The 13957-nt window shown below is 39.2% G+C and overlaps 1 protein-coding gene across 6 annotated transcripts in view; it reads right to left on the bottom strand.

The window, feature by feature from the left end:
* Window positions 1-13957, bottom strand: part of pam (peptidylglycine alpha-amidating monooxygenase) — a 214185-nt gene that overhangs the window by 10684 nt on the left and 189544 nt on the right. For all 6 annotated transcript variants that reach the window (XM_060837028.1, XM_060837056.1, XM_060837066.1 and 3 more), the window contains 4 exons: window positions 11898-12102; window positions 8049-8258; window positions 2931-3049; window positions 916-1015 (listed from right to left, as the gene is read on the bottom strand). In XM_060837028.1, coding sequence (XP_060693011.1) covers window positions 916-1015; window positions 2931-3049; window positions 8049-8258; window positions 11898-12102 — 634 coding nt within the window. The remainder of the gene's footprint in view (window positions 1-915; window positions 1016-2930; window positions 3050-8048; window positions 8259-11897; window positions 12103-13957) is intronic.

The raw sequence follows: 13957 nt of genomic DNA, 5'->3' as shown, positions 1-13957 counted from the left end.
TTGGAAGAATGGATAGGGAGAAGCAAAATATACTTAATGATACAGTTGTAAAAAGTGCGCAAAGACAGAGGACCCTGGGGATTCATATGCACAAATCTTTGAACGTGAAAAACATTAGTTACAAAAATAAGAGCCCTTGAGAGGATATGGAGGAAATTTATCAGAGTTGTTTCAGAAAAGAAGGATTTTAGCTGCAAGTTTAGGCCATAAAAGTTGAACATGCACCTTTGAGCAAATGAGATGAAAGACTTGATAAGGTGTACAAAATTATGAGAGGTTTGAGAAGGTAAACAAAGAAAAACTGGTCTCATTAGCTGATGGCATAAGTATGAGGGGACACAGATTCAACACTTTGACTAAATGAAGCAGAGTGGATGCAATGAAGTACTTTTTTGTGTAAAAAGTGGTAATGACCTGGATTGTGCTGCCTATGATCAAGGCAAGAACACAGACTATGAATGATTTCAAATGGAAAGTAGGTGGACAACAGAAATAAACCTGCAGTGTTATGGAGATACGAGTGGGGTAAAGAGACTGACTGGATTGTGCTTCATGAGCTGAATGATTTTTTTGTCATTATGAATCTAGGACTACTTTGATCATTGGCATGATGTAATATTATCACAGTACCTTCATCATCAAGAGAGTTCCAGGAACCAACTTCGATTAGGGCATCAATAAACCTATATTTGATGATCTGTGGTCTAAATCCCCCATGCCTCACACTTGACAGAGAACACGAAGCACAGTTGGCACATAGTGTGCTGATAAGAATCAGATTAAAACTGAAGTTTTAAAACATAGTAAAGGTGACATATTGCACATTTTTTCCAATCGTATTTGGATTAAATCAATTTTTTTTTGTCAGAATATATACTCACACCAGAAATAAAAATACATTAAGTGATTGCTTACTTTCTGCTGGCACAAATTTCCACACTCTTCTGGCTTGAATATCTCCAACATACACGGTCTTATCATCTGCTGCAACAATGTCGTGTGGCATAAGGAAGTCCTTAAGAGAATAAATAACCCATGTTTTTACTTTTGTATGCAAGTTAACAAGTCATGAAACGATCAGATCTAATCTAACTACACAAAAACATTACTTGGAATATAGTTATTGAAATAACTGTTCTATGTGCCTGAAAAAACTGAAGTAATTGAATCTTGAATACAGTCCACGGTTGCTCTTATCCGGATGCCTTTACGACTAAATCCCTTAAAATATTATTCTTTTCAACTCTAGATTCAACTATTCCAATGTTCTCATTGTTAGCTTCCTATTCTCCTCAATTCGTAACTTATCTAAAGGTGCATCTTCCTGTCACCTCTAATCTTCATTGATCGACACTGGATTTCCATCATCAACCATTAACATAATTTTCACGTGTTGGGATTTGTCACAATGCTGCAATGGGAGGGTTTTGGTGTAATGCATGTTAAAAATTTTACTCCATCAAGACTGTTCCACGTAGCCAACAAACAGACAGGCATAGCTAGTGCCCATGGCTACCCCTTTCGTCTGAGGAAAGTGGGAGAATTCGAAGGAGAAATTGAGGGTGAGGACCAGTTCAGCCAAATGAGTAAGAGTGTCAGTGCAAGGGTACGGTGAGGACATTAGGAGATGAAACAATGGAGGGCTTGGAGGTCCTGGTCATGGCGGATGGAGGTGTATAGTGACTGGATGTCTTTGGTGAAGATGAAGCGTTGGGGGCCAGGAAACTGAAGTCTTGGAGGAGGCGTCTTCAAGTTGGCACCTGGCTTCAGCCGTGTAGTGATCAGTGCATCAACTTGAAGACACTTCCTCCTACTGCCCCCTAGACCACGACCCCACTTCCCATCACTAAAGCATCATCTCCCAGACCGTACAGAACGTCATCACCTCAGGGGATCTCCCACCCATAGCTTCCAACCCCATTGCCCCTTGGTCAAACACTTCAACTCCCCTTCTCACTCTGCCGAGCATATGCAGGTCCTGGGTCTCCTCCATTGCAACTCCCTTACCACCCGACATCTGGAGGAAGAACACGTCATTTTCTGCCTCGGGACCCTCCAACCACAGGGCATCAATATGGACTTCACCAGTTTCATTTCCCCTCCCCCCACTTTACCCAAGTTCCAACCTTACGGCATAGCACCATCCTCATGACCTGTTCCATCTGTCCATCTTCCTTTCCACCTATCCGCTCCACCCTTCCCTCCAGCCTATCACCTTTACCCCCACCTCAGTCCACCTACTGCACTCTCAGCTACCTTACCCTCAGCCCCACCCCCTCCCAATTTTCTCTCCTCCCGAGGCTCCCAGCTTCGTTCTTCACGAATGGTTTTTGCCCGAAATGTCGATTTGCCTGCCCCTCGGATGCTACCTATCCTGCGGCGCTTTTCCAGCACCACACTCCTGACTCTAATCGCCAGCATCTGCAGTCCTCACTTTCACCTATGGGCTCAGGGAATGCTTGTCTAAGCAGTCTTGGTGAATTTCTGCAGTGCTGTGGACGGTTCACATTGTTGCTACTTTGCATTGGTGGTGAATGGAGTGAATGTTTATGGATGTGACGCTAATCAATTGGGTTGCTGGATGGTGTCAAGCTTCTTGAGTATTGTTGGAACTGCACTTCTCCGGGCAAGTAGGGAGTATTTCATCACACTCCTAACTTGCACTTTGTAGATAGTGGCCAGGCATTAGGGAGTCAGGAAGTGAATTATGCACTGCAGAATTCCTAGCCTCTGATCTGCTCTTAAAGTCATAGTACAAATACATCCAGTATAGTTCAGTTTATGGTCAGTAGTAATCCCCATAAATTATTTTGACCATAACTAAACAGTGCATTTTGTAAAATTTCTACGAAATACACTGTAAATGTTTTTGCATAAAATAAAATATGTTACAATTCCCACAGAATTTTTTTTTTCTTTATTCAAAATACCTCTTGGCTTGGTTTGAAGATGTCTAGTAATTCTCCAGTTGTAAAATTCAGGACAAATCCTTGCACTGGTACTCCTTTGCCAACAAGAGCTTCTCCATTTACTGCATATAGCAGACCACCTAAAATAAAATAGACAACAAAAAAGAATTGGATAAATCAAGTGACAAAATAGTTTAGATGCAGCAAAGAATGTTTTTGATCATGGATTTTTTTTTGCAGGAAATTAGGTTCTAATGCAGCTAAAAGTTGTTTAGGTTTCTTTCCACGGTGATCTTCATAGCAGATGATTCATGCAATGAATCTTCTGAGATTGCCAAAGTTAATAAATTAATTAAATTACACATATTTATAAACAATATAGGGGAGTGATGATAGAATGTATTTTGTTGGCTTGTAACCCAGGAACCCAGATAAACTCCAGGAAACAGATTAAAATTTCAACATAGCAGATGGCGGAATTTGAATTTAATAAAACATCTGGAACAAACAGTCAAACAATGACTATGAACCATTGTTGACTGTTAAAAACAAAACCCACCAGGTTGGCTAATATCCTTCAGCGAAGGAAATCTGCTTTCATTATCTGTTTTGTGACTCCTGGTCCACACTAATGTGGTTGAATTTTAACTGCCTTCTGAAAAGAGTCACGCAGTTGTATCACACTGCTTAAAGAAAACTCAAAAAAGAGCAATGAAATTGGATGGAACAGCTGGCATCAACCTAGGCACTGGAAAAGACAAGAGTAGACAAAGCCTGGTTGATCTTTACTCGTAAAAAGTAATTTATAAATACATTAGGGATAAGCAAACGATGAGGGGAAAAAATAGGATCCATTAAGGATCAAATTCGCTATTCATATGAGAGAATAAAAGATGTATCTGAGGTTCAAAATGAGTATTTGCATCTGCATTCACTGAGAAGGATGATACAAATATAAAAATCGGGGAAAAGGAATGTGATATACTTGAACAAATTAGCTTTGAGAGGTAGAGAGATAGTGGATATTAGTGGTTTTAGCAGGCTTGAGTGTTGATAAATTCTCAAGCCCAGGGGAGATACCTGCTGTGGGTGATAAGAGAGGAGATTGCAGATGCCCTGACATTAATTTTCAAATCCTCTCTGGCCTCAGGAGAGGTGCCAGAGGACTGGAGGACAGTTAATGTGGTATCACTAAAAGAAATCGAGCAATCGGGTTAATGGGCTGAACAGTGCCAGATAAAGTTTAATTTGGATAAATGCGAGGTATTGCGTTTTGGTAAAATGAACAAGGGTGGGGAGGACTTATACAATTAATGACAGGGCCCTGGGTAGTATTCTAGAATAGAGTGACCCTAGGGTTTTGGTATATAATTCTTTGAGAGCTGCATCACAGATTGACAGGGTGGTAAAGACAGTGTTTCGCACTTGCCTTCATTGCTCAACCCTTTGAGTATAACAGTTGGGATGTCATGTTGAGGTTGTACAGGACGTTTTCTGGAGTATGTGTACAGTCACCCTGCTACAGAAAGGATATTATTAAATTGGAGAGGTTGAAGAAAAGATTTACCAGGATGTTGCTGGGAATGGAGGGTTCAAGGTATAAAGAAAGGCTGGGACTTTATTTCACTTGAGTATATGAGGTTGAGGGATGACCTTACAGAAGTTCATAAAATCATGAGGACCATATGTAAGGTGAATAGAAAGGGGATTTTCCCTAAAATGGGTATATTTTTAACATAAGAGGAGAAAACGTTAAAAAGGAAGCACTTGAATTTACAAGTTCAATTCCCCATCATCTTTTTTTACACAGAGTGGTTCGTATGTAGAATGAACTCCCAGGGAAAGAGCTGGAGGCAGTTACAACTACGATATTTAAAAGATACTTGGATAAGTACATGAGTAGAAAAAGTTTGGAGGGACATGGCTTAAACACAGGCAAGCTAGTTCAGTTTGGGAACATGGTCGGCATGCATAAGTTAGATCAAAGGGTCGGTTTCCGAGCTGTATGACACTGTGACCATGATTTTCAGAAGGATGGTAGTGATAAACCGGAAACTGCAGGCAACTGAACTGTGGACGGAGAACTGGGGCTGGAGATCTGAAACAAAAACAGAAATTGCTGAAGAAAGTTAACAAGTCTGGCAGCATCTGTGAAGAGGAAAAAACAGTTCACGTTTCAAGTCCCATTCTGAAGAATGGTCACTGGGTGGTTTGGAGTTGTTTGCGTGAGAGCAGAGAAGGTTGAGGGGTTGAAGGTTGAACACCTGTTTGAAGTGTTCAAGGTTTTGAGGGCACAGACAGGATAGATAGGGAGAAACTTTCCCTTTAGTAGAGTGGTCAATAACCAGAGGAACAGTTTTAAGTTAAGGAACAGGAGGTTTACAGGGAATTGGAGGAATAATTTTTGCCCCCAGATGGTTGTGGCAATTAAGGTATTTAAGAAATATTTAGATGAATATTTGAAATGCCACAGCATATAAGAGTACTGGAAAATGTGAATAATATAGATCAATAAATTATAACGAGCACAAATGTGGTGGACCAAGGCGCCTTTTTTCATGCTGACTCAATAACGAAACCATTTAAAAAAAACCAAGGATAGTGATAATGCAAAAGCACAATACTAACTAGGCTATTATCAATGGATTCGTAATCCTGAGATGCAGGTAATGTCCCAAAGGTTGGGGCGACATGGTGGCTCAGTGATTAGCACTGCTGGCTCACAGCACCAGCTACCCAGGTTCAACTCCCACATTAGGTGACTGTATGGAGTTTGCACATTCATTCCGCATCTGCGTGGGTTTCTTTCCAGGGCTCCGGTTTCCTTCCACAGTCCAAAGATGTGCAGGTCGGGTGAATTAGCCATGCTAAATTGCCCATAGTGTTAGGTGCATTAGTCAGAGGGAAATGGGTCTGGGTGGGTTACTCTTCGGAGGAGCAGTATGGACTTGTTTGGCTGAAGGGCCTGTCTCCACACTGGGAAATCTAGGGAATCTAATCTAAAGACCCAGATTCAATTCCTACCATGTCAAATTGTAAAATGGAGTTATGATGGAGTTGTGTATGATAAAAACAGAAGTAGCCGGAGAAACTCAGCAGGTCTGGCAGCATCTCTGGAGAGAAAGCAGAGTTAACACTTCGAGTCCAGTCACCCTTCTTCAGAAGTAAATATTATTTAGGTGAGATTTCTGCCAGAATTAGACCCAAGACACGGAAACCCTTGAACATCAAGAGCTAGGTAGGCAGAGGGCAGGTCCATGCACTTGAGTTTACAAGCTCCCATCCTGCACCATCAAACCTACCTGCAACTGAGTATAAAACCCATTCCCTAGAATAGGTGCTCAGTTTTGGGAATGACATTTGAAGATAGATAAATTGGTCTAGGATCAAATGCAGTATAAATTTATCAGAACTATACTTGAGACACCAGGAGTGAAATTATGCACAAGGCGAAACCATTAGTGACCTTGACATCTGCAACAGGTCATAAAGAGAAACCAAGCACCAGAGAAGGCGGCTGAGTTTACTGACACCAGTACTAGTGCACAATGCACTTATTAAAAGTCTGATTCGCCTCAAAACATGTTTAAGCAGGTAGTTCATTATTTGTTTTAGGTAGGTGTATAGTGGATATTCCCAGACTGAATTAGCTGATCAGAATGCCAAATTTTAAACAAACAATTTATGTACAAAATTATGGAATGAAACACAAAGATCAGAAAAGAGAATGCTGGATAACTTATCCTATCCAAAAAAAAACGACAGACTATCCCACTTAATGATGCTGCTCCAAAAATACTTGTAACAATTCCATAAACACTTCCCTTAAAGTAAAAATGAAACAAACCAGGATTACAGGCTTGATATTAGAGAGCAAAGTACCTGGCTGGACTTGCCCCAGCAGCCTTTCTTCTCGCACACTGCTGCTGAACTGAACCAAAAACTCTAATCTAAATCAAGGCTAGCTACACAGCCAGCTGCCCATTCCCCTTTGATTATACCAGTTTAATTTTAATGAGATGAAAGCTTTAGGCAAGAGGCATTATCTGTTAGAGGTGAACAAAAAAGGCCCCATTAAACCTTTCAAACCCAGTCTAGTTGGAGCCTGGCCAATTACACCCTCTCTGGGGAAAAAAATCAAGGACATAGGAACCTTGTAAAAAGACCAACATTGTGACACCTCCAAGTCCTATGTCCTCATTCACTGTTATGCACCCTCCTTTCCCAATCACGTGCTCATCTCCAATCCTGTGTTCACTTCCCCCATCTCCTGCAACATCACTCCTCCTCCTGCCAGTCTAACAGCTTCATTACCGCACACTCCTGATGTCATCTCGGGTGTTCATTTCACTTCCATCATCCTGCATTCTCACTTATTGTCACCTTCAAACCCCAGCCACCCACAAAACGAGCAATGTGGCCGTTGCAAGTGCTGTTACTGCAAGTGGAGTGTGGAATTGGAATAGTGTGCCAGCACATTTCTGGATTAGGGTGTACATAGTTTCCCACAGTTTCGGGTGTCAGCAGACACTGTCATAAAGAAACATCAGCAGGAAAGGTCCAGATGAAGCGCAAGACCTCAGTGAATCAAACAAACAAAAGACCAGAGAAAATAATATTTGGTAGGCAAGGTGAAAAAAGAAGGAATTTATATCATGCAACTTATACATTTATCATGTAATATCGTGCAAATTATTTTATCAGTGTTATAGCATCCTCTCGTGCAGTTACATTTTTCCACTTTGGAAATCTGAAATTAAGTGAGATAATCCAGAAATAGAGATTACACTATTGCTGTAAAGAGAAAAAAAATGATGTTTTATGTGTGACCTTTCATCAGTTTGGAGTCAAAAAAATGGATTACTTTATGAAAAAAGTGTAGGGAAGGATGAAGGAAGAAATGGGGACATGAAATTGCAAAGGAAGGACCAAGTTATCCATTAAGACTGCGATTTAGAGAATTATTCAAACCTAAAAAGAACCTGATTTCAATTTTCAGGCTGATGTCGATTGCATTTTCAAAATATCATATTTCTTTTCTCTAATTAAATTTAAATTTTTAAAAGCTGTGCATCTATGCACAAATCTGCAAGTCTAAAAACTTATTTTTGAAAACAGGTGTGCAATCTCCAATATTACCATTGTCAGCTGTGTAGGACACTGCAAACAGTCGCGCTCCAAACTCAGGATGTTCAATCTCCCGAAGGAATTGTCCGGACTGTGCGATAAAACACTGAATCCTTCCATTCTCTCTATCAGCCACACAGAGTTGGTCTAATATTGGCACAAATGTCAAGCTATGTGGAATGAAGAATTGCCCTGGTTTAGGTATCCCAGAAAGTGAGCTCTCTGCAAATAAAAATTGTTTTGGGTGTTCAAAATTAACGCAAATGCAGTAAAAATATGATCACATTCAGAAACTGAATACACGTGATAGTATTTCAATGCAATAAAATATCACAATTCTAGCATATTGTGAATTTATGTTATTTCTATTAGATCCAACCAATTAAACTGTCAATTTTCTATTTGTCACAAACATATACTTGCCAACTCATCATGAGCAAGATAAAGTTATAATCTAAAGTGTAAATCAACCAATCGCAACATATGATTGACTGACAAACAGATAATTGACAAACATTGCTGATTGTCTCAGGTGCTTGACATATGTAATTTACCTTTGAGAGAAACAATTAAAGCCATCGATAATTTTACTTGAAGCCTTAAACATTTCACAGATCAGTTTGCAATAAAACTTTAGATTACCATATCCATATTATGTGACTGGCTAAGTCACTGTTACACTGCCATTAGTTAATAGGGACAGGATTTTTACGAACAGGAAGGATCCAAGAATTAGAACGCAAGTGGCTATCATATTCCACCAGCTATATTAAGAACATTGAGATTATTCTGAATATTCATAAAAATTCCAATAAAAACATATCATGTGATTCTAGCTCAACATGAATAAGCTAAACAACAAAAATATTTCAACCACCACCAAGCAAATAATTGAATTGCAGATTTGCAAAGTATATGCTAATAGAATCCTCAACACTTGAGTATCACTGCTGGTCCTCACACTGCAGGCTATTGGACTATGCCTAAGATATGTACTCCAACTGCAGGATAGCTGTAAAAGGGAATGAGAGATTTCTTGAACTCATTTCTCTCAAAAGGAGAGCATGCCCACCTAACTATTTTGACCTTTTCTAAAATCAAAGTTATTCTGGATGGCAATACAAAAGATGAAATACAAAGTGGAGTTTTAACCTCCCAAGGGCAAGTGTGTTGGGATATGAGAAAGTAAATTTCAAAATTTCAATTTGCCTCCAACTATCTACTCCTGATTTAAATAAGGGATCCAGTGAACAATTCTCATGAAGCAGGTCAATCAGTCAAAGTTGTTAAGGAGGTTCTGTGCTTCCATTCTAGCAAGAAATTCATTTTTAACCCACGCAAGTTGTGAAAATCCAGCATTTAAAGTGCAGTATGGGAAGTTAGTTTCATTAGGTAAACGCACTTCGAACTTTCTGGTGGATGAGAAGCAGCAAGAATATTTTCTCCAGACCCATCAAGTTTACTTCCTTTCACACGCTGTGAACTTCAACTTACCCTCCATCCGAACAATTATCCTTTAATTCACAGCTCCTGCAACGTGAGTCAAACTGGCTATTAGGAGGAATTCCTGCTGAACATTTTCAATACATTCAGCTGTTGTAAGATGTAGGAGAAGTAGGTGTTTCAGCCCATCGAGTTTACTCCAGCAATCAATGAGACCATGGCTGATCTGATAACCTACAACTCCACTTTCCTGCCTTTTTCCACATAGCGTTCAATTTCCTTACTGGTTAAAAATCAGTCTTGAATGTACTAAATGACTTCTAGCCCTCTCCCATAAAGAATTCTACAGATTTACTACCCTCTGGGAGAAGAAATGCCTCATCTGGTTTTAAATGGAAGACCAGTTGCTCCCAGATTACACCCTCTGGCCCTAGATCCTCAATAGGAAGATTCAACCTCTCAACATCTAGTTCTGAGAAAGAGTCACTGGACCCAAAACATTAACTGTTTTCCCTTCACCGATGCTGCCAGATCTACTGAGCTTTTCCAGCAACTTCTGTTTTTGTCCCTCAGATATTATGTGGTTTAAGAAGGTTGCATCTCATTCTTCTAAACTTAATGAATATTGGCCCAATGTAATCAACCACTCCTCATATGAAAACTCTCCATTTCCAGTATCAATCTCGTGAACCTTCTCCAATGCCAGTATATCTTTCTCGGAGAAGGGGAATATCACCTGTTCACAATATTTGAGGTTTGTTCGAACATCGGCCTTGTGCAGTTTCTTTTAAAAACCTCAATTCCCTTTGAGATGATGGCCAACATTCCATTTGCCTTTGCTGGCAGCACAGTGACTCAGTAGTCAGCACTGTTGCCTCTTAGTGCCAGAGATCCAGCTTTGATCTCAGCCTTAGGTGACTGTCTATCTCGTGTTTGTATATTCTGAGTGTTCTGTGTGGGTTTCCTACAGGTGCTCCGGCTTCCTCCCACAGTTCAAAGATGTGAAAGTTAGGAGCATTGTGCTAAATCCTGTAGGGATTTTTCAGAATCTGATGATTCTTGGAAGATTACTATCTATGCTTCCAATATTTTTGGTAGCTACTCCCTTTTATATCCTAGAATGCAACCCATCAGTTCCAACGGACTTTTCAGACTTTAGCCTCATTAGTTTCTCGAGTACTTTTTCTCTCATGATAGTTGTTGTATTTATTTCCTTCCCTTGATTTAGTATTTTAAAAAATTTTATTAGTATATTTTTCCATGCAAAATATTCATTCAACTACTCTGCCATTTCCTGGTTCTCCAATATTATTTTCTCCAACCACATTCTCTAATGTTCGGTTTGGTCTCTCACTTCCTCAAAGAAGCTCTTACTAGCCTCTTTCATGTTACTTGCTAGTTTATCCTCAAAGTTTACTTTCTTCCTTTTTTTGCCATCTTTGGTTTGCTTTAAAAATTACATAATCTTTACCTCATTATATGTTCTTTTCTTGCATTCTGATACTTTCCTTAACTTCCTTCATTAACCAAGGTTGGTTTATCCCCTTTCTAGAATCCTTTTTCAATGCCGGGATATATTTTAGCTGAGGGGCATAAACTATTTTCTTAGTGTCTGCCATTGTTTAGAACTCCTTTGAGTCCACTTGAGCCAACTCCGTCCTCATTCCTTTGGAAATACCCTTAAAATCTAACACATTTGCTTCCAACTCAAGTTTCGCATTCTCAAACTGAATGCTAATCTACAAGACTGAAGTCACACAATTAACGCACCATCTTTTTTTACGTGCTCTCATTATCTCCTGATTTATTTATTGCCCAACATAGTTACAGTTATGAGTTCTATGGACTACTCCCACCAACGTATTCTTCCACTTAATTTAAAACACTGTTGCTTTCAGACTCCACCACTACAGCTTTGTTTGCTGCCCTGATTAAATATTAATCAAGTGTCTTTTCATGACACTTCCTGAAGTATTGTGGAGCTTGTTTTCATAGAAGATATTGAAGATATCGACTCCCCCAAAAGAAGGGGCAGCAATAATTGCAGGCCTCGCCAGCAACTGCCAAATCCCTGCAAATGAATTCTTAAAAAAATCTGTGAATGTTGCTTCAAATTCCAACATATTAATAATACAACTGAAGTCAGTAAGTTTGATAATTCAATGTTGCTTACTTAACTTTGGAATGTTGTAAAATTGCAACAGATTCAATAACATCTTTCCAGGAAGAAAATTAACCATTACTGTTATGTCCATCCTCCAATCTGAGTGAGCAATGCCACTTAACCCATTGTATTTTTGATTCAACATCATCAGTTCCTGATAAAATTGCCCTTCCTTGTATTTTCAAGGTTTTTTAGAATTGATTCTCTGCTTAGAAAATTAAGTGCTTTAAAAATTCACTCTTTCAGTATCTTACCTTCTCCCCACTGCATGATAAACTTTCCGTTTGGAGAAAATTGAATAATCCTGCTGTTGCAGTAGCCATCAGCCACATAAAAATTACCACGAATTGGATCTACTACCACATCAGTGGGCTGACAGAAATGATTGCTGTCGCTTCCTGGCTGAAAGGCTTCTCCAAGAATCAATAAATAGTCACCTTTAGGTCCTAGTTTGAAAACCTATTTCATGGAATACAAGGGGGAAAAAAAAAACTTGATCACAATATTAAATAGAGTCATTTCATAGAACATACTAATTTGTAAGAAGCATGATGCCCAATTACAATTATAAAATGAAACACTTTTTATTTGTTCATTAGGTTACAAAATGGTTACAGTGCAGAAGCAGGCTATTAGGTCCATTGTGCTTACATTGGCTCTTTGAATAGGATTATGACTTAGTGTCATCTGTCGCATTTTTCCACGTAATGGTAAGTATTTTCTTTATTTAAGTAATCATCTATTACACTCTTGGTTGCCTCAACTGAACCTGCTTTATCAGGTTTTTAGATACTGCGTTCTGGAGTTGAATCACTTGCTGTACAAAAGCAAATGCTCTCACTATGCCTTTGCTTCTTTTGGAAATTATTTCACAGTATACCCCTCAAGCATTGCAAGATGGCACCGCATATGGCAGATCTAAATTTCCTATTTCCTATAATCGTTCTACACTCTAAACTTAACAGCATGCTTTACCTATTATTTACTATCCATGCTACTTAACTGTGTGATCTGCCTGTATTGCTCACAAGACAAAGCTTTCCACTGTGCCTCGGTATAAGTGACAATAAATTTAATTCGATTCTCGATCCTTTTAACACATTCTCCCTATCTGCTCTGCCCAGGCCCTTCATGATTTTTAAAACATGCATCAAATCTATTCTCCCCAACTTCTTCAAGCTATCTTTATAACTGAAGTTTCCGATCCCTAGAACTATTGTCATAAACCTCTCCTGCAATCTCTCCAATATATTCACAATTATTCCTTTAGTGTGGTGCCCAGGGCTATACACAATACTCCAACTACGATCTAACATTTGATAAGATCTAACTTATAAAACATCAGCATTAGCTCCCTGCTCTTTTACTCTGTGACTCAATTAATAAAGCCCAGGATAGCATTTGCTTTATTAACTACTTGATCTACATATCCTGCTAGACCTAGTGACTTATGCATATATACGCCAAGGTATCTCTATTGCTGTGCACCTTTGAAAAGTGTACAGCAGAATTGTATTTTTATAATATTGTGTTGTATTTCTATGTTCTTTCCACCAAAACATATAGTCTTTCACTTAGCTGCATACTCCATCTGCCAGCCCCATTTCACTAACTTTTCAAAGTCTTTTTGTAGTTTTACACAGTTTTTTTCACAGTTTACAACATTTCCAAGGTTTGTATCATCCAGAAACTTTGAAACTGTCTCCTGCTCATTGAGATCTGGATCATTGATGTTCATCAGGAAAAAAATAATAGTCTGATAACCGACCCTCCCAGAATTCAATTACAATGTTTGCTGCGACCTGAAAAATATCCATCCTTTGTTTCCTACCTTCAGCAAATTTTGTACCTAAGCTGTCATTTTTCAGAAAATCATAGTCGAGTTTAGGCCCTTGGGCCCATTTTGTGTGTACCACCAAAATTTCAGTAATCTACTCGAGTCCCACTTTCCAGCACTAGGTCCATCATTTTGAATGTTATGACACTTCAAGTGCTCATCCAAGTACTTTTTAAAGAGGTTCTGAGATTACTTGCTTCAACCAGGCAATGCATTCCAGATCCTTAACATACTGAGTCAAAGCAAAAATCAAGTATCCTCTCTACCTCCTGCCTTTCATCTTAATATTTATGCCCTCTTGTTACTGACCCTCAACTAAGGGGAACAACTGCTTTATACCCACCCTGTCTATGCCATTCATAATTGTATAATCCTCAATCAGATTTCCCTCAACTTTCTCTGCTCCGAAGAACACAGCCCCTAGTTTATCCAGCCCCTCTTTGAAGCTAGGATGCTCCATCCCAGGTAACAATCCTG

The sequence above is a fragment of the Hemiscyllium ocellatum genome, chromosome 2 (assembly GCF_020745735.1).
Source record: "Hemiscyllium ocellatum isolate sHemOce1 chromosome 2, sHemOce1.pat.X.cur, whole genome shotgun sequence".
Taxonomy (NCBI): domain Eukaryota; kingdom Metazoa; phylum Chordata; class Chondrichthyes; order Orectolobiformes; family Hemiscylliidae; genus Hemiscyllium; species Hemiscyllium ocellatum.
The sequence above is the reverse complement of the archived record's forward strand: the minus strand, read 5'-3'. Positions and strand labels throughout refer to the sequence as shown.